The sequence below is a fragment of the Thamnophis sirtalis genome, unplaced genomic scaffold, assembly GCF_051295495.1.
Source record: "Thamnophis sirtalis isolate CommonGarterSnake01/CBP01778 unplaced genomic scaffold, rThaSir2_p1.2 scaffold_6, whole genome shotgun sequence".
Lineage (NCBI taxonomy): Eukaryota > Metazoa > Chordata > Lepidosauria > Squamata > Natricidae > Thamnophis > Thamnophis sirtalis.
In genome coordinates, this window is record NW_028261386.1 from 13,173,330 (window position 1) to 13,194,674 (window position 21,345).

The following is a 21,345-nucleotide window of genomic DNA, read 5'->3' on the forward strand; positions in this document are numbered from 1 at the left end:
AAACCACGAGACTCCATTGATAGAAATCAAGTGTACTTTTACTAATTATAAATGATCAGAAGCGTAGCAAAGCGAAGACTGATTATTTAGGCGCGAAAGCAAATGATATATAGAATAACCCATTCCCCACCCCTTGGCATCCCAATTACAGTCCAATCATAATTCTCCCAAGTGTCAGGTGCGAGATAACTTTGAAAGGCATCACCAAGATGGAATGTCGGTGTCGTTGGCCTTGGCGGGAAACCTCCTCCGCATGCGCAGTAAGACAGGCAGCAGAAACTCCAGAATCTTCCTCCAGCACAATTAGTAGTCCCCTCCCAAATACCATGCCCCCCCTCCCCGTTTCAATGGCAGCCGAAGCAGCAGCAAAGCAGAGGCTGACAATTAGAGTAGTTGCCAGGAGTCAACACAAACAGGAAGGCCCATACACACATATAGAAGGAGAAGCTGCCTGCTCCTTGCAACCCCTTGGTCCTCCTCCTGATCAGGCATGTTAATTTTGGGAAATGAACTTGGAAATTGGCACAGTTCATAAACACTTGACCTCTTGAAGAAAAGAAAAGCTGCAATCGCAACCCCCATGTATTGTAGTCCTGCTGATTGCGGCCTTTAACATTTCTCCCCCTCCCCAGTTCCCCTAACACACAGGTGTCAAACTCGCCGAGGCACGTTGCCATCATGTGACGTATTTTTCCCCCTTATGTGATGTATCCAGCCTGCGGGCTGCCAGTTTGACAGCCCTGCCCTAACAGAATGTTTTGGCCCGTTTTACCAGAATCAATTCCGAATGCTCAGTTTATAACGTCTGTTTCTTAAAACTTCATGGGTGATCTTAAAAAGAAAAGGCTAATTGATGATGGAAGGCCTTGTTCGTGGGGTTGATGGGAGTTGTAGTTTAATACCATTTCCCCCCCGAAAATAAGACAGGGTCTTATTTTCTTTTGGAACCCCCCCCCAAATAAGCGCTGGGCCTTATTTTCAGAGAGATCTTATTGTTTTTGAGGTGCAGGAGGTGACGAGTGTAATCACCTCATGGCTGCTGCTTTGTTGCAATATTTTCAGGGAGGGCTTATTTTAGCACATGCACCCAAAAGTGCTTATTATCCAGGGAGGTCTTATTTTCAGGGAAACAGGGTATATATAGGAGAGAAGCAACCTAGAACTAAGGAGAAAATTCCTGACAGAACCATTAATCAGTGGAACAACTTGCCTCCAGAAGTTGTGAATGCTCCAACACTGGAAGTTTTTAAGAAGAGATTTGTCTGAAATGGAATAGGGTTTCCTGTCTAAGCAGGGGGTTGGACTAGAAGATCTCCAAGGTCCCTTCTAACTCTGTTATTCTAAGTAATACATGGGGAAGCATTAGATTAGGAGAGTGTTTCTCTACCAGCAATTTTAAGTTGTGTGCACTAACTCCCAAAATTCCCTGGCAATCCATGTACCCTGTTTCCCTGAAAATAAGACCTCTCCAGATAATAAGCCCAATTGGACTTTTGAGTGCATATGCTAAAATAAGCCTCCCCGAAAATATTGCAACACAACGGCAGCCATGAGGTGACCACACTTGCTGCCTCCTGCACCTCAAAAATAATAAGACCTCCCTGAAAATAAGGACAAATGCTTATTTCGGGGCTCAAAAGCAAATAAGACCCTGTCTTATTTTCAGGGAAACGTGGCAACATAATGATATAATATTAATACTTAACATCCTCTTTACAGTTTTCCATTTAACCATTTCCTCTTTCTATATCTCCTCCTTTTTAACTTCTGTTTCTATTATCTATTGATAAAATGTATCCCATATCAAAAAAATATTCCGTTTCTTCTTTAACCTTAATAGTAAGCGTTAGTCTGTCCATTTCTACACATTCTAGTATTTTCTAAATTACATCCCCCTCGGATTGAAGCGTATAATTTTCCTATTGTTATGGAAATGCAATTAGCAGTTAGCAATAGCAGTTAGACTTATATACCGCTTCATAGGGCTTTCAGCCCTCTCTAAGCGGTTTACAGAGTCAGCATATCGCCCCCAACAACAATCCGGGTCCTCATTTTACCCACCTCGGAAGGATGGAAGGCTGAGTCAACCTTGAGCCGGTGAGATTTGAACCGCTGAACTGCAGATAGCAGTCAACTGAAGTGGCCTGCAGTACTGCACCCTAACCACTGCGCCACCTCGTGACTATATGCAAAATCAAGTATATAGTCTTTTTATCATTTTTAAAAATTAAATTAAATTAAAAAACTTCACCATGCTTGCCGCCTCCTGCACCTCAAAAATCATAAGACCTCCCCGAAAATAAGGCCAACGGCTTATTTCGGGGGGGGGGGGGAAGAAAACAAGACCCTGTCTTATTTTCGGGAAAACGCGGTAGGGGAATTCTGGGAGTTGAAGTCCAGGCATCTTAAAAGTGGCTGAGGTTGAGAAACACTGCATTAAGATTAAGCGGTGGATGTCACAGGTCGTTTTCTGTTCTTGATTCGCAGGCGGCCTGTGAAGGTGAAAGTCTCTGTACAGCCCGCGAACGGAACCGTGGTTGAGTCCCTAAAGCGGAAGAAAAAGGGATTTCTTCCAGCCACCAAAAAACGTCAGAACCGCAAGAAAGCCCAGCCTGGCCAGTCCAAGGAGAACGGTCCCGAGAACAGCAGCAATACCCCTGCTGTTGGCGAGGCTGAGGGTCCCTCAGAAGGAAAGAAGAGAAAAAAGAGGAAGAGGAAGAAGAAGCGAGGGGCGGAAGAGGGTGGGAGGGAAACGTTTGAGCAGGGTCCTCCAGCGAAGAAGGCAGCTCAGTCCCCGGGGACCACGAAAGGAGCTGCTGGGCCACGTGGCCACATGAAGAAGAAAAAGCAGCAAGGCAAGGGGAAGAAAAAGGCGACCGACTGAATTTTGGGGGACCGATGATACTGTTTTTATCAACTTCTGGGAAATGTGTTTTGAAAGTTGCTGGGGAAATCTGCTCCTGGATTCCAGCCGGTGGAATTAAAGCTGGTCCGTTGTATTTCTTTTGATCTTGGACACCATCGCCATAAACATTCTTGGGACTTCCTACCTGTGAGGCCAGGAACAATTTCCTCTCTCCTAATTCATGTCATCTGGCGTGGCTTCCAAAAGAGCCAAGCTGCAAATGGCATAACACATTCTGAAATTTAGATGTGTGAATGAGTTTTAATTTGATGATCCCCGCAGTGTAATTTATAAGTTGCTCCTGGAAAACGAGGTGCTTTGGAGCAAATTCTATATAATGCGTGGATCAGTTCCCTCTCCTTGGTTTTAATAATAATAGAAGGCCTCACGCGATGATGTTAAAGATATGTCGCTTTGGTTACTTGGAGTTAAATGACAGAACTTATATTTCTGAATTTAAAAAAAATATTTTTTAAAACCTTTATAAAATTAAGACTAAAATGACATGCCTTGGCTCGGGTGTGTGTGAAAAAATTTGTACTTTTTGCACGTCTGTCTTAGAATAGGTGGCACTTCTTACAATAAACAGACAGTGTGTAAATTCAGAAAAAGCATTGAATGTTTATGCCACCTGGCGCCAAATGACTGAGCTGTTGGTAGCATTTCAGAGTACGTTAATCTGAGCAGTATACTCCAGAAAGGTATTTATTTTGCAACAGTTTATACCTTACTATCCCATGAAGGGGACGCGGTGGCTCAGCGGCTAAGACGCTGAGCTTGTGGAGCAGAGAGGTCGGCAGTTCAGCGGTTTGAATCCCTAGTGCCGTGTAACAGAGTGAGCTCCCGTTACTTCTCCCAGCTTCTGCCAACCTAGCAGTTCGAAAGCACGTAAAAAATGCAAGTAGAAAAATAGGGACCACTTTGGTTCCGTGCTCCTTTGGAGTTTAGTCATGCCGGCCACATGACCACGAAGACGTCTTTGGACAGCGCTGGCTCTTCGGCTTTGAAACGGAGATGAGCACCGCCCCCTAGAGTCGGGAACGACTGGCACATACGTGCAAGAGGAACCTTTACCCCATCCCATTAGCTTTTCCAATGCCTGCAGTGACTTAGAACAGTTATTACATGTCACCTTCCTTCTAAAGGTCTTTTGCATCATGTTTCTCTGTTTTGGGATTTTACTGGCATCTATGGCCATTATATTCTCCCCCTTCTTCAGTTTTTTTTTTCCTAATGAACAGTGGAAACAAGTGTATTCTTGTTTCTACCTTAAAGGAAACAACTCTTTGCAAATAGCAGATTGATCTAGTCTAGGGGGTCAGCAACCTGTGGCTCTGGAGCTGCATGTGGCTCTTTCACTCCTCTGCTGTGGCTCTCTATCGCCGGAGGCCGCCACAATTTTGAGATGAGCTTCTGGTTTGGGGTGGGGTGGGGAGGGAAGCACGGTGCACCAGGAGAAGACACTATGGCAAGGGGCAGGTTTTCCAGTGGGCTCCACAATTGATAGGGCTTTCAGTTAAGACAGGTAGAGGAAAAAGGATGCTGCGCTAGAAAGAGACTCTCTCCTAGCTTCCAGTCCAATTCTGGACTTCCAGTCTGCTCCAGAATTGAATGCGGGTCTTCCGGTTAGAACTCATGGAGTGTTTAAGCTTGTCGACCCCGATCTAGTGAGAGATTTGTCAGAAAGCAGACTAGAAGTTGGAAATATGTTCTCTCTTTCTGAGAAGACTAAATGCCTGCTTGCATTACCTAAAACAGAGTTTTCCAGCCTCATGTTCTCTAAATATGTCGGAGGGGAGGAGTCCCAGGTGCAGAGAATCTGAGAGATGTCCCATCATGTCTTGTTGGTACCAACCTGTTTAGAAAATATATGCATGGCTACAACTTTTCCTCAAAATATAACTTGTGCTTCCCAAATTAGCTGGAGAGACATTAGACCAAAGCACTACAGGTAGGCCTTGACTTACGACAAAAATTGAGCCCAACATTTATCTTGCTAAGTGAGACAGTTGTTAAGGGAGTTTTGTCTCATTTTATGACCTTTCCTGCCACAGATGATAAATGAATTGCTGCAGTTGTTTAATTAGTAACTCCGTTGTTAAGTAGCTTCCCCATTGCCAAGCGTCTTGTTAGAAGGTCACAAAAGGCGATCACAAAACCCCGGGATGCTGCAACCGTCATAAATACGAGTCAATTGCCAAGCATCTGGATTTTAATCATGTGACCATGGGGGTGGTGCAAAGGTTGTGTAAAAATAGTGATAAATTGCTTTTTTCAGCGCCGTTGTAACTGAACCAGTGGTGTGTTGCTACTGGTTTGGCCAAACTGATAGTAGTTCGGCAGCTTGGGTTGCTGGAACCGGCAGTGCCCCAGGCCTGCCATGCCCTCGAACCAGTTCCTTGGGTGGCGCCATTGGTGCTGCCATCTAGTTTTTCAGTTCTGTGCATGCGCAGAACAATTTTAATTGCACTGCACATGTCCATGCAGTGCATATCAACTGCATGCACATGTGCAAACCAGCATTAGTGCCTGCCAGAACCCACCCCTGCTTTGAACAGCCCCTAAACTCTTGTAAAGCGAGGACTCCCTGAAATGCTCTTGGCCCTTATTCTCATATAAATATACGATGACAGGTAGCAGTTTGTGAAAGTGAATTGCATTTATTTTTTTGTGGTGCCGCTTGTGACATATTGAATCTTAGAATTGTGGAATCGGAGGGGAAGCTTTCTGAAGGAGGTCCATCTAGTTCAAATTGTGTTCCTATAAATAGGAACTGATTTCTCGAGAGATAGTCGAGTAAGTGGAATGCTTCCATTGTAGGTTCCCCTCTTTCAGAACAATCAGCCTCCCGAGGTCAGGATGGCAAAAAATGATAAAAACTTAAATTGGTTTCGGAAGGTCTTTGGGAATGGATGGTGCGTAGCTATCAGGGCCAGAACGGCTGTTCCTGTTTTAGATTTGTACACTTGTACAGCAGCTCAGTGAAATAAGCCAAAAAAGTATGAAGGAAAAATCTAATGAGAAGCATTCTATGGCTTTAACCCTCTGAAAGATTCCGAGAATTGGTCCAATTCCTTGCTACAACCTTCTTAAAAATCTCAATCTTGGCCTCCTTATACAGCTTTTTTGAAAGTATTACTTATACCAGGGGTTAGGAAACTGCGGCTCTGGAGCCGCATGTGGCTCTTTCCTCCCTCTGCTGCGGCTCCATCACTGGTCGGCGCCACAATTTTGAGAGGAGCTTCCCGTGGCGGGGGGGAGAAGCACAGTACGCCAGAGAAGACTCCATGGCAAGGGGAGGGTTTTCCAGTTGACTCCACAATTGATAGGGCTTTCGGTTATGACAGGTGGTGGAAAAAGTATGCCGCTCTAGGAGGAGACTCTATGGGTGGGGGAACTGAACTTCCAGTCAGCTCCAGAATTGAACAGGGGGCTTCCGGTTAGGGCCTTTGTGGCTCCCGGTGTTTTCTTTTCTGTGGGAAACGGGTCCAAATGGCTCTTTGAGTGTTTACGTTTGCTGACCCCTGACTTATACAATTGTATGTTCCCCCCTTCGGATAGCGCTGGCTCTTCAGCTTTGAAACGGAGATGAGCACCGCCCTAGAGTCTAGAACAGTGGTAGTCAACCTATTTCTATCTACCGCCCACTAATGGATCTTTCTTGATGGAAAAAATTCCTTACTGCCCACCAGTTTTTGCGCAAGTGCGGAACATGAGCATATTTCTTTTTTTCAGACTTGGGTTCCAAATTTGTTTCACAATTTAACAACTACTTTTACGCTTACATTTTGATCTTCACTCCACACAGTGCTTTTTTCCCTCCTCTTTTCCCTTTTATTACAAACACCAAAAACAATGCTGTATTGGGTGCCTTCTTTTTCCTGCCTTCTTCTTCTTTACCCTTCTTATAGTTTTTTACTATATCAAGGATCTCTTTTCCCTTTTTTATTTTCTCCTTCTTCCTTTACATATTTCTTTCTATTATTTTATAAGATAACAAAACTTAATTTATGAGCCAGACTAAACACTGCTTACTCTCCTCTATTTTATCCCCTTTTCTCTATTTTTTCTTCCTTTTGTTAATTTTTTTAAATCTTTTCCTTTTTATCTCCCTTTTTTTTTACCTTCCTTAGGGCAATGTACAAAAGTAAGGCTGAGCTAGTTAGCCCACTTATTATTATTAGCCAACAACAATTCTCTCCTGCCTATAACTTTTCTTTCTCCTATTTTGCAACTGCTCTGCTCTGCTTCTGCCTGTCCCTGCTATCAGTTTCCACTCCTCCCCTTCCTCTTCCCACGTGTTTGCTTGTTTGAGTGCACGCTCACGTTGGTTTATTGATGTCTGCGCTCGTGCCTGCCCACTCGCTCAAAAGGAGGTTTTAACCTCCGAAGTCCCTACCGCCCACCTGGAATCCCGAAATGCCCACTAGTGGGCGGTAGGGACCAGGTTGACAACCCATGGTTTAGAACGACTAGCATTCACGTGCGAGGAGAACCTTTAGCCTTATACAGTAATAGGTTTCCTCAGAATTGGCAACTCTTTGGTGTGGATTAAAGTTTCCCAACTGCCATTCATTTCCATATTTTGTAGAAACTGCTGGTCAACATCTCAGGTTGTGGAAAACCAATAAAAGGAAAGTCCTTCTTATAAACACACACACAATTTGGCAACCCTCCTCTGCTCTTATCTTGGCAGAAGCTCCCATAGAGGGTTCCACCACAAAACCATGGACGACAAAATCGCGGTCAACAAAAGCGCGCATTTGACGTCATCACAGCGCGATGAAAACATCGCGCTGTGATCGAAAAATGTAAAAATAAAGCGAAAACCTTACCCTAACCCCCCCAAACCTAACCCTAAACCTAACCCTAAACCTAACCCTAAATCTAACCCTAAACCTAACCCTAAACCTAACCCTTAACCTAACGCTAAATCTAACGCTAACCCTTAACCTAACGCTAAACGTAACCCTAACGCTCTAAACCTAACCCTAACCCTTAACCTAACCCTAACCCTAAACCTAATCCTTACCTTTATGTGAATCGGCTTGCTTTAATTTTATTTTTATTTCAATTTTTAATTTTTTTCGTCGCGCTGTGATGACGTCAAATGCGTGCTTTCGTCGATCGCGCTTTTGACGGGTCACGCCCATGGAGACTACGGTAGTTGTATTTCAAAGCAAATCTTAACTATTGTGTTCAGACTCATAGTGTAAATTCACACAGTGCATAGGGAAGAACAGCAGCAATTACGGGAAAAACGAAAACGCCAGCACCCACTGTTTAAATATGTTTTATTTCTTAATTTACATTATGTATGCGTATACATATATATATATATCTATATATTCATTTATATATATATATTTTGACTGCTTTATTTTTATACTCTGAGATCCATAATCAATTTCATGGTCCTTTAAAAAATAAAATACCCATTTGTTCAATTTTGCTTCTGAAAGAAAATCAGAAAAAACAATTTGAGTCCTGCCTTGTATAACAAGAAAAACATTAGTATCACGCTTCCGTGCTTTCCACTTGTCAAAGTGATCATTAAAACGTCTCTTTTGGTGAAAAGTCTGAGAACAAAAATGCCAATTCCTCCAAGTCAGGCCTGGCTGGAAGAGGGAAAGGGGGAGTTGGAAGTGGAGTCACTTCCCATCTTGCTGGGATCTTTGAAAACGAATTAGTCTCATTTAAGGAGGAGAGCTGGGCCGAGGACTTGGATGACTTCCATTCATGACTGAGATTCATAGGCAATAGAAAACCGAGGCCCTTTTCAATATTTATGGATGTCTGCTCAAGAAAGATCTTTTTCTTCTACTTTGGTGTAACCTCCAAGCCCCGTTCACTGGTTTTCATTTTATCAAAGCCTGGTTTAGCATCCCACGTCAAATATTTTGCCCTAGTTTTACCATGTTGGGGTTCCTTTGAGGTGGCACCTGCCATTGGGCCAGCCGAGGACCAAAACAAAATGCTCTTTTCTGCTAAAATTGGATTCTGGCGAGCGATCTTGGCGTTTCAGAAGGACTGGCCATATCTATTGGAGTTGACTCTCTTCCTTGGCTGTGGGGGTCTCTCGCTGGGATTGTTGGATCCAGCGCTCGGTTAGTCTGCTTGCTTTAGAGCCGTTTAGATCCCCTACTACAATGATTTGGAACGAAGCTACATGCTAAATTGGATCCTAAAAAGAGAGCCAGGAACAATTTTGGCAGATCATATCAGGGCCAGTGAAGTTTAGGAGGAGCTGGAGCAGGGGTCTCCAACCTTGGCAACTTTAAGCCTGGAGGACTTCAACTTCCAGAATTCTGGGAGTTGAAATCCTCCAGGCTTAAAGTTGCCAAGGTTGGAGACCCCTGAGCTGAAGGATTCCAGACGCTGATCCTGCAACATTTTAGCTTCAGAATGAGAGCAACTGAATTGAATGATGCCGCCATGCAAATCTAGATAACTCTACAGGGGAAGGAGAGGAAACAGTTCCTCGGTGAACTATCCCTGCTGAACATGAGTTAATGAAAACTCTGTATGCGTGCATGGCACGTGTATGAGAGACAAATCTATTAAAATCTGCTGTGTGAAACTAACTTGTAGCCAAGATCCATTTCAGATGGAACTAATTTCTGCTCCGTCTCTACTTTTCTGACATCTGGAAGGCTGTCAGTTTCCTGGAGATCTGGTGGAGCAGAGATGAGATACACAGAGGACTGGTTGGGATTAATGGGGCTTCACAGCCACGGGTCCTTTCTCAAAGCCAAAAGGGTGAACTGCCTCTCAACCACCTCACTTCAACGTCCTGGGTACTTGAGAGACCGCCTGCTGCCAATTACCTCCCAAAGACCCATTAGATCACACAGATTAGGCCTCCTCCGGGTTCCGTCTACTAGCCCAGTGTTTTTCAACCTTGGCAACTTGAAGATGTCCGGACTTCAACTCCCAGAATTCCCCAGCCAGCGAATGCTGGCTGGGGAATTCTGGGAGTTGAAGTCCGGACATCTTCAAGTTGCCAAGGTTGAAAAACACTGTACTAGCCAATGTCATCTGGCCACTACCCGGGGGAGGGCCTTCTCTGTGGCGGCTCCGGCCCTTTGGAACGAGCTCCCCGCAGAGATTCGGACCCTCACCTCTCTCCAGGCTTCCGAAAAGCCATTAAAACCTGGCTGTGTCGGCAGGCCTGGGGTCGATGAGTTCCCTTCCCCTCTCGAATTGTGTGGCTGTTGGTTGTTTTAAATGCCCTGTACTTTTTGTAGTTTTTGTGTTTTTCCCTCCCCCCTCCTTGGGTTTGTGCGCCGCCCTGAGTCCCGCTGGGAATAGGGCGGCATATAAATAAAATGAACCTTGAACCTCGAACCTATGCAAAATTCAGGATGGAATTTTGAGGCCGTTCTCCGCTCTAGCTTGTAAACAGAAAAAAACAACCATTCTCTCTCTTTAAAAAGGGAGGGAGGAGGATATTGCCACTGGAAATGGTCAGTCGAGCCGTTTTCTTTTTTGGCCTGGAGAATCATTGGTAGATTGATAGTAAATGCTTGCTGTCATTTCTCTCCATTTCCCAAGAGACTGGGGGGGGGGGGAATATCTGACATTCCCCTTGGAAAATTAGAAATCTCCAGTCATGCTGGACCCAAAAAAACCAACAACAATTGATAGGTCTGAGGTAGCTCCAGCAGTAAACTGCTAGTGCAAATGACACTCTTAGGTAAAGCAAAAGGGGAAAAAAACAAAACCTATCCAGCTAATCCAATCTTTTTGGTGTCTTGCAGGGAAAAAATGGTATCCTACTACTTTATTGAACAGCAGCAAATGTATCTGGGGAGCTCTAACCAGGAGGAAAAAGCCCTGCTTTTTGGGGAGGCTGGTGTAATGTCTCTACCTGAAGACAGGGTTGATGACCAAAGTAAGATTGTTAAGTAGTGTTAGCTGTTTGCTCCGTTAGCAGAAGTGGGTGTCTTCCTTGGCTGGAAACAAAGTCTATTCAGTTCCCCAGATGTCTCTTTTTGGAGATGGGACGATGAAAGAATCAGCACCCTTTCAGATTTAGGAGCAAGTGGTCATCCATGCCTCTGCAGACTACAAGGCCTCTTGTGTGCCCAGCAGACACCTTCATTTTGCTGAAACGCCACCAATCCATTGTGTCCGAGAGTCTGGATTTTCTCCGGCTCCAAGCATGAGGAGGGGGGAGGGATGAAGGGGGGGGGAGGTCTTCCACAGGTGCTCATTTTGTGGTTTAGTGGCAGCTACGAAAGATTGCCTTCATTGCCCGAGATGTCAGCTGAGAGGAAGGAAACAAAGAAGAACTGTTAATGTGGGGAGAAGGATACAGATGCTTTCACAGAGAGACAGTCAAATCTATAGCCCATTCTTTTGTACTGGCTTGGACCATTAAAGTGGCCGTGGCCAGAATCCAACAGGCTGCAAATTGCTGGACTGGCTGGAAAAATATATTCAGGTTTCTGTTGAAAGTGTCCCCTCAGACTTGGTGAATAACTGGTCATTTAAAGCACAAACCCAATGCTGCATCTTGGGTTTTCCTATTAAAAGAGTACAATGTGGCTCTTTACTACAGAGGGAAGATGTTGACTACTCTCTCTCTCTCTCTCTCTCTCTCTCTCTCTCTCTCTCTCTCTCTCTCTCTCTCTCTCTCTCTCTCTCTCTCTCTCTCTCTCTCTCTCCCTCCCTCCCTCCCTCCCTCCCTCTCTCTCTCTCTCTCTCATATATCATCTATCTATCTATCTATCTATCTATCTATCTATCTATCTATCTATCTATCTATCTATCTTGTATATAATCTACTATATATCTATCCCAGATCTCTCTGTCATTTATCTATCTCTATAATCTAGCTATCTATGTATCCCTATCATTAACTTTCTATATATCTATCTCAGAGATTGTCTCTTTCCTTATCTATCTCTATCTATCCATTCATCCAACCATCCATCCATCATATTTCACTCCCTTTTCTATCTATCTTTAATCTATTGTTATCTACTATTATCTATTATCTATCATGTCTCTATCATCTCTATCTATCTATTATCTATTATTTCTCTATCTATTTTATCTCTCTCTCTCTCTCTCTCTCTCTCTCTCTCTACCTACCTACCTACCTACCTTCCTACCTACCTACCTACCTACCTTCCTATCTATCATCCATCTATCTATCTATTTATCTATCTATCTATCTATCTATCTATCTATCTATCTATCTATCTATCTATCTATCTATCTATCTAATCTATCACATTTCTCTCTTTTTTATCTATCTTTTATCTTTTATTATTATCCTCCCTCCCTCCCTCCCTCTCTCTCTCTCTCTCTCACACACACACACACACACACACACACATCATCTCTCATCATTTATCATCTATCGATTATCACATTTATACGCTGCCACAATCTCATAAGACTCTGGGTAGTCCACAAATGTCAAAGTAAACAGTAAAAAAACCAAGAACTTCCATAATCCAAGTAAACACAGACTACAAAGATATATATCCTGACAAAAACCAACTGATAAGGCTGATCAAATTGATCTCATGACCCAGACGCCCTTTGAAGAATTCTAATCTGAGCTGTTTCTGGACCATAATCAAAGAGAACCAGGTGTCCACGAGAAGGACATTTCAAACGTCTGACATTATCACAGAGAAGCAATGCCTCCAAGCCTCAGTAATTCCAAAGAATTACCAGAATCAGAGAGAGTGGATATCTAGGCCCCAATTACTAAAAGAGATTGGACCAAGCAGCGCTAATGTAGTATTGTATTCTGAGTTCCCACAGCTCCAACTAATGTGTATGGCAGTGTTTCTCAACCTTAGCAACTTGAAGATGTCCGGACTTCAACTCCCAGAATGCTGGCTGGGGAATTCTTGGAGTTGAAGTCCGGACATCTTCAAGTTGCCAAGGTTGAAAAACACTGGTGTATGGGAAGCAAAATGCTTTCAATATTTCCTAATACTTCCTTTACTTAATTCCAATTGCATTTAGCTAAATGTGCATTGGGTTATATAGGTGCCTTTTTGAGATGTTGGAGAAAATGGTTATCTTAAAGTTTAATTCACAAAGGCTAACATGAAAGAAAGGCCATATTGAAAAGTTTGGGGAAATATACAAACGTAACTCACACACTAGAAGTTAAACTACAAGTAATCCTCATTCTGTGACCAGCAATTTGATCATTAACCAAAGTGGTTACTAAGCGAAACACTAAAATTTTATGATCTTACTTAGGATTTCCTTTGCTGTACAGACCTCAAAGGTTGTAAATTTGAGGACCAGAGGCAAAGTTATTTCAAAGAAAAGTATGTATTCCTTTTAATTCATAGCCAAACTTAATTTAGCTTTGTCATAAATTAACGCTGTCACTGTTCACACAATATGTTCAATCGGGTCAAGCAAAAGCTTAACAGATGCATTCAGACATGTAGTTCAGTGACACTGTGTTAGATTGTTCTTTATTTTCATTATATTCAGGTTAATTTATTATTCCCAAATTGCTGAATCCACAAAATGGGCTAATCAAAGTGAAGCATGTTGAACAAACCGGCCAACTTGCATGTAAAAACGGTCTGCAATTCAGTTTTTCCTGATGCGTGTTTTAAAAATTGTTTAGGGGAGAAAATGGACACTAACCAGGGCACCAACCCGTGGTTTAAAATTGATTTTATATCCAAACCTTGGCTAACCAGTCTGGATGAACTTGAAAGCTATATTGTAGTTTATGAAGACTACCTGATGTTATTTAGCAAATCAAGCGATGAGATTTCATCTGCCATCAAAATTGTCATTTCATTTCAACAGGCTTATTAATTGTTCATCTGAATGCAGCTATTTTATTGCAAGTAACCTGTCATCATAAAATTGCCTTTTTCGGGGAGGGGGGGAACCCAAAACAGGATCAACTAGAATTCCAGGCAGGCCCTGGAAATTCCTAGAATTCTTAGGATGCTTTTACATATTGCCTTTGTTACTTACCGCCGTCTTAAACTTTCACTGAGGTTGGAGGCATCATAAGTTGGTTTACCCTGGGGAAAAAGAAATGGAATTGTCACGTTTCAAGCTTTTTTTTTCTTCACAACATGCATACACAATGCATATACAACATGCATATACAAGCATACAATCATATAAATTGGATTTTATAAGCTTTACTTTACAAATTGCTCTGCATCCCCCCCTCCTCAATCTCAGTGGAGATCAGGTATTACAGTTTTAAAAAAGTTACAATCAGGCAATTAACAAAGCTCTTAAAAGTTAAAAGTCCCACATGATTTCCACAAAGTATTTTTCTTTTATCAGGAATAGATTTCTGTTTGGTATAATGGTGTAATGCGCACCGATAGCTGCTGTTTGAATGACTACTATAATTTATATATCAAGACTCTCTGCTGACAAAAGCATATTTTCTCAAACTGTCTTACCGAGTCTCAATTTTAATTTTTTAACACCCCCTCAATCAAATTAAAAGCCTTCAATTCCCAGTATCTGATCTTAGAACACAGAACGTAGGAAAATAGCTTGTCATTTTGCCTTCTTTTTTTTTTTCCAAAACAGCACGCCACTTTCTAAATACATCCATAAGGATGAAACCAAAAACAACACAGTGTGACGGGTAAGATTAAAAACAGTAACACAACAAAGGAGATATTTAAAGCAGATGCAGTAAAAGCAGACGGCAAAAACTACCGAGCAAAAGAAAAGAAAAGAAAAGGCCAAGCTGTAAGTCTGACTCAGTGACAGAAAGAGAAAGGGTTTCAAACAAATGGTTGAAAACTAAAAGCCAAAAAAATTGAGAAGACTTAACGCATCTGGATTACACAAATACCTAGTATTATTTTTCTTTAAGTAACACAGGAAGACTCTTAAGCCAGTACTTGTTCTAGGCAGCTGAGAGACCACAAGCCTTGAGGATTAACCTGAAGATAATATATAATATATAATATAATAATATATAATAAACAAACAACAAGAAAGTGAGGCCTATAAAAGCCACGTATTCCTTTTCTATACTGGAATTCTCCAGATGTGTTGAATGGCAACTCCCACCATGGCCAATAAATATGCTTGTCGGAGAGTAATACAGGGATCCCCAACCCCTGGGTCACAGCCCACTACCAGCCCACTACCAGCCCTGGTTCCATTTGGAACCAGTCCATGGAAACGATGGGCACGTGTATGAGTGCAGTTCCACATACCTGGCAGTGGGCACTTGCACTCGCAGACAAAGCTCCATTTGTACAAGTGGCAGGCACTCACACTTGTGCAAATAGAGCTGCGCTCATGCTGACATCCCCCTTCCCCCCCACACCAGAAAGATTGGGGACCGCTGCGATAATAGAGTTGGAAGACAGCAGAATGGTGGCGATGGCATTAAATTTTTCAGTTAAATTTAGAAGAGCCCCAGAGACGCCAGATAATTCAAGAGATTGATTGCAAGATGATTAGGAAGAGAGGGATAGGAGAGAGGGTAAGGGGGGGAAGATGAGGAGAATAAGGAGGAGTGGAATGAGGAGAGAGGAGAAGGAGAAAGGAAGGGGAAGTAGAGTAGAAAAGGATGATGGAGGGAAGAAAGGAGGTAAGGAGGGGGAGGAGAGAGGCAGAAGAAAGTGTATGGAGAGCAGAAGAGTTAATAATTGGTTTTTATCTTTCTGGGAGTTGATGGCAAGAGAAATTGATGTAATTATTACTTAATACAATATGATATTGGCTATGTAATAGTATACATGTGATTATATGTTATGAAAATGGAAAATATTTTTTTTTTACTATGTAAGATGATGTTTGCAATCCTTTAAAAAAAAAAAAAGTATTTACCCAAACTATCTAAAGTCATGTGAGACGAGCAAACCTTTTGACATCTTTTACAATGGTGCCAAAATCTGTCAAGATTTTAATGTTCTTTCAGAAAATCACCAAACTGTCAAACATTTTACAATCGTGCCAGATTTCAAATGATCCCCCCTTTTTTTTTCAAATGGGAAAGGTGCTAATCCAGGATGGTTCTCCAGGGGTTCTGATTTTCATTCCCTTCCTTCTCCAATCTGGGATGGATGAGATCAAATTATGCATGTTTCATCTTCTATAGAACTAACAATAAACATCCAAAGTAGACCTTGGAAGTCAAAATGTTTGCTGCGTATTTCAGAATCTTCTGAATCTTATTCAGTCTAGGAATGACAATTCCAGACAGATTTCTGTTGTTATGACAACTTCAATACCTCTAGATGTCTCAAGCTTCTTGGATCAGGTCAACACTGTAGCCCCTAGAAAGTATTGTGGTACCTCAGTACTGAATTGGTTCTGGGAGGCGCGATGCGTACCAAAAATGATGAGTACCAAACAATTTTTTCCCATAAGGAATAATGTAGTGAATCCAAACAAACGATGAATACTGGGACAAAATTTTTATGAGACAAAATAAGTTGACTACCAAATTTGATGAATTTCAAAGTAATTGAGTAACAAGTTACCACTGAACCTCCAGTTCTAAACTGTTGAGCAATTAACAAATACTTAAATATAGAATAAGAGTTGGAAGGGACCTTGGAGGCCTTCTAGTCCAACCCCACTTAGGCATAAAATTCTACACCATTTCAGACAGATGGTTATCTAATTTCTTCTTAAAAACTTCTAGTGTTGGAGCATTTACAACTTCTAGAGGCAAGTTGTTCCATTGATTAATTGTTCTGTCAGGAAATTTCTCCTTAGTTCTAAGTTGCTTCTCCCCTTGATTAGTTTCCACCCATTGCTTCTTGTTCTACCTCAGGTGCTTTGGAGAATAGCTTGACTCCCTCTTCTCTGTGGCAATCCCTGATATATTGGAACACTGCTATCATGTCACCCCTGGTCCTTCTTTTCATAAGACTAGCCATACCCAGTTCCTGCAACCGCTCTTTATATGTTTAATCCTCAAGACCCCTAATCATCTTTGTTGCTCTTCTCTGCACTCTTTCTAGAGTCTCCACATCTTTTTTACATTGTGGCAACCGAAACTGGATGCAGACCAAAATTGGATGCAGTTTTGATTTAGATGCAAATCTTCCAACCATCGTTCCCAAAAGTCAAATCTTGTTGAAAAGCAGACCGGTCTTTGCCTCAAACTTCTCCATCTCTGTAGAACAGGCATGAGTAACGTTTGTTGGCCAGGGATTGAACTGAACAATTTTGGAGAAGAAACTGAGAGGAAACGATTTCTAGTGGATGTGTCTGATATATAACCAGATGGGACTTCCTGTGATTTTGCTAAGATCTTTTGATGGAAAGATGTTCTTTATGTTTTAAAGCATTAAGCCATTTTTAGGATTTACAAGTCAATTGCTATTTGCTATCTCCCTCAGAGTAGTGGGAAACCCCTATGGTTAATTTGGCAATTAGGGACAGGAGAAGCACTGCAGAGTGTCTACAAGAATCGGTTTGAGGGCGGGTATCAGGGGTGGGCTGCTGGGGGTTCGCAGGGTTTCGGGAGAAGTTCTAGCTAACATTCTGTGCAGTTTGGAGAACCCTCAAATCCCACTCCTGGCTGGCCCCGCCCACCCCACCCTGCCCCTCCCAGGAGTCCTCACATGGCACGTTTTAGATCCAGGTAAGTGCATGGTGTGCGTGGAGGCTCAGGAAGGGTGAAAAACAGGCCTAGCGGAAGTCTGGGAAGGCCGGAAATGGGCCCATTTCTGGCCTCCAGAGCCTGGGGAGGCTGTTTTCGCCCTCCCGGAGGCGTGATGAAAGCCTTCGGAGCCCAAGGGGGCAAAAACACCCCCCCCCCACCGCTATGGTTCAGAAGGCCAACTAGGCCACGCCCACCCTGACCGTGCCCACCCAGCAACCGAGCAGAGAACCCCTTGCTAAAATTTTTGAAGCCCACCCCTGGTATGTATCCTGGAATCACAGAACTCCCAAACTTGTTCCGGGAGATTTGCAAACGCTTTTATTCTTCTCAAGGTAGAAGGACCGTTAGGCTTTTTGCTGCTTCCTCCCTGACAAGGAACTGGCTCCAAATCTCTTTTGTTTTGAGCAGCAGGAGGAAAAATAGACCCTTGAAATCTGGAACGGCTCCTTTTCTTTTCTTTTCTTTTTTACTAAAGCCTATTGACGTTTTTTTAAAGCCTCTCTGCATTCTCTCCGCGTACTGTCGCTACCTGCAGAAATTCTCAGAATTTTTCCCCACCGCAAGTGACTAAATCTTATTCCACAATTATTGTGTGCTTTTATAATGAAGGATTTATCGCAGCTGTTATTTTAACCTAGCCTAACGCTCCAAAATGAGTCATTAAGTATTATTTAATGGAATGCAGAAAAGGATCTAATTCAACACCGTGCAAGGTTCACTGAAGAACCCGCAGGCTGTGTTTGCATTTACACACGCACACTTCTTCCGCCGGTAAACTGGTTTCATCTGAACATTATAATCTATTTTAATAATACCATGGTCCCATTAGCCTTTTCTCCCCCCCCACCCCATGAGTTTTAATTTCTTAAATGCTACAGTATAATAAAATTGCCAAAAGAATCCTGCACACTTAAAAAAATGGCCCAAGGTTTTTCTATACAGGTCTAAGTTTAAAGGTAAAGGTTCTCCTCGCACATATGTGCTAGTCGTTCCCGACTCTAGGGGGCGGTGCTCATCTCTGTTTCTAAGCCAAAGAGCCAGCACTGTCTGAAGACGTCTCTGTGGTCATGTGGCCAGCATGACTAAACATCAAAGACGCATGGAACGCTGTTACCTTCCCACCAAAGGTGGTTCCTATTTTTCTACATGCATTTTTACATGCTTTCGAATTGCTAGGTTGGCAGAAGTTGGGACAAGTAACGGGAGCTTACTCCGTTACGTGGTGCTAGGGATTCGGACTACCAGACCTTTCTGATCAACAAGCTCAGTGTCTTAGCCACTGAGCCACCGCGTCCCTTTTTTACAAGCAAGCAAACAAATGGAAAATTAAAATGAACACACAAAAAAAGGAAAGAGAATGGGAACAACTGAAACAATTTGAGAACTGGTATTTCCCTGAACTTAGGATACCATCCTATGGGGAGACTGGTATTTACAAAAACCAAGCTCTGCTTCTCCAAGATTAATGATAAAAATTCAGTCTTGGAAACAAAACTTCAGTTTTAGAAGGCTTCACAGGTTGTAGAAGGATTCTTAGTAGGGGTCCTTGATGCTCTCTGAGCTTGGTGGTTTTTTTGCAGACGTTTCATTACCAAACTAGGTAACATCATCAGTGGTAGTAAGGCATGTGGTTTGCTTTCATTTTATATGCTAATGGCTTGCCCTGTCAATGTTGGTGGGGCTAGTCTTGGAGGTTCTTCAGCTGGGTTGTTTACTGTCAGCTTGTTTGACAATTCCTTGATTGAGGTATGTTCCAATCAATCAAGAAGTAAATCCAGAGTGGATATCCCTGTCTACAATTGAATGATGGGGAAAATGCCCATCATCTCCAAAGCTCTGCTTTGCATCTTTCTTTCTTTCTTTCTTTCTTTCTTTCTTTCTTTCTTTCTTTCTTTCTTTCTTTCTTTCTTTCTTTCTTTCTTTTTTCTTTCTTTCTTTCTCCCTCCCTCCATCCCTCCCTCCCTTCTTTTAAATGGTAGTTGCTCCTTTCACTAATTGTGTTTTTTAATTCTTGAAATACAGCAGGAATAGTTCCTGCAAGGGGCCTGCCAAGATACAATATGGTTATTGGGTTTTTGGCTAAGCCATGCTCACTTATGACAACAAAAAAATTCCTAGCCAACATTAAGATTAACCAAGCACAGTATGCTGGGGAAATAACCTAATTAAACATGGTGTATGAATGGTTGTTCGGAAAAAAAGGCATATTCCTTTTATGGACTCATTACTCATCACTAGTTCCACTTCTCAAGAATTATAATCACAGTTCAATACTGTGTTCAAAAAGTTTCTGGAAAAAAATAGAAGCCCTTGGACTAACTTGTAAATTTACCTTGTAAATTTACAAGGTAAATTTACCTTGTAAATATGGAGGTAGTCTTTGACTTACAACCATTCATTTAGCAACCATTCAAAGTTATAATGGCATGGAAAAAAGTGATTTATGACCAGTCCTAAGACTTACGAGCCGACCATTGCTGCATCCCCACGGCCATCCCAATTCAGCACTTGGGAATTGGCCTGTATTTACACTGGTTGTAGCATCCTGGGGTCGTGGGATCCTTATTTGCCACCTCCACAGTAGGCTTCGGACAAGCAAAGTCAATGCGGGAAGCTGGTTTTGCTAAATGAACACACGATTCATTTAACAACTGCAGCGATTCACTTAACAATCATAGCAAAGAGGTCATTAAACTGGATGTGATTCATGTAAAAACTGCTGTGCTTCGCAGTGGCAAGTCTGGTCCCAATTGTGGTCATAAGTCAAGGACTACCTATATTATCATTTACATGTTAAAAATGATTACATTTAAATAGATTTCATGTGCTCAAAAGTCAGGTGGAACAAATTCACCGGTCAGCATTTAAGGAAGAGACATGAACCAAATTAGACCATTTTATACATCTGTAATCTAGATGTAATTTATTGCTAATCCTTATAACAGTGTTTTTCAACCTTGGGAACTTGAAGATGTCCGGACTTCAATTCCCAGAATTCCCCAGCCAGCGAATGCTGGCTGGGGAATTCTGGGAGTTGAAGTCCAGACATCTTCAAGTTGCCAAGGTTGAGAAACACTGCCTTATAATTTGTTCCTCATCTTATTCTGTTCCTTGCTTTTGATTTTTTTCCAGCCTTCTCCATCATTTTCCTGGGAGCCTCGTCTTCTTTCCCTATTCGCCCAAATTTCTTCTCGTCTTGGCTCTTTGTCCCACTACTGTCACCAAACTTCTGTTACAATTTTACTTATTTCCCTAATGTTCAATTTGGACACCGAATCTGTTTTGCTTCGACAATTTTAAGAGGGAGTAATTCAGGACTGCAGTTGAGTTGTGCTCTGTTTTTTCCTCCCAGAGAATCACAAGAGGACTAAAAAAACCATACTAAAAAAGAGAAGGAAAATCAACATTCTGTTCCGTTCTCCTCAGGCAACGGAGTTTAAAGGATAGTTAAACAACCCATCATTAAGCATCTGGGTGCTGGAAGCACAAGATCAAAACTTTCCTAAAGTTCCAATTGGAAACCGACAGCAGGGGGCTATTTTACAGGCCAACAGATCTATAGTTTTCCGAAACCTCCACCTTCTTTTTGAAGGAGGAATAATATTTGCTAACCAATCATTCATGTGAAGTTCTCAAAACCTACCAACAGTGGGTCTGCGATCCCTCTGGCTGGTTCCTTTAGCGCTCTGGTATGTTAAAGTGCTTGGTTCTGGAGACCCAGAATGTGTTTAAATTGTTTACTCTGCCCTGTGGATCGTGTTTGGTTCTGGTTTCACCACCCTCCAACTTTCGTCCTAGTTAAAAGACCTCCTGTTGGGTCTGGTGAGGTCCTTGA

At 42.3% G+C, this 21,345-nt stretch overlaps 2 protein-coding genes across 2 annotated transcripts in view; one reads left to right on the forward strand and one right to left on the reverse strand.

Moving 5' to 3' along the window:
• Positions 1-3,506, forward strand: part of MYBBP1A (MYB binding protein 1a) — a 91,497-nt gene extending 87,991 nt beyond the window's left edge. Inside the window, exon 27 of the mRNA XM_087717220.1 lies at positions 2,488-3,506. Coding sequence (XP_087573346.1) covers positions 2,488-2,884 — 397 coding nt within the window. The 3' untranslated portion in view covers positions 2,885-3,506. The remainder of the gene's footprint in view (positions 1-2,487) is intronic.
• A 6,427-nt stretch (positions 3,507-9,933) lies between these two features.
• Positions 9,934-21,345, reverse strand: part of SPNS2 (SPNS lysolipid transporter 2, sphingosine-1-phosphate) — a 158,195-nt gene continuing 146,783 nt past the window's right edge. Inside the window, exons 12-13 of the mRNA XM_087717221.1 lie at positions 13,883-13,932; positions 9,934-11,174 (exon numbers count right to left, since the gene is read on the reverse strand). Coding sequence (XP_087573347.1) covers positions 13,890-13,932 — 43 coding nt within the window. The 3' untranslated portion in view covers positions 9,934-11,174; positions 13,883-13,889. The remainder of the gene's footprint in view (positions 11,175-13,882; positions 13,933-21,345) is intronic.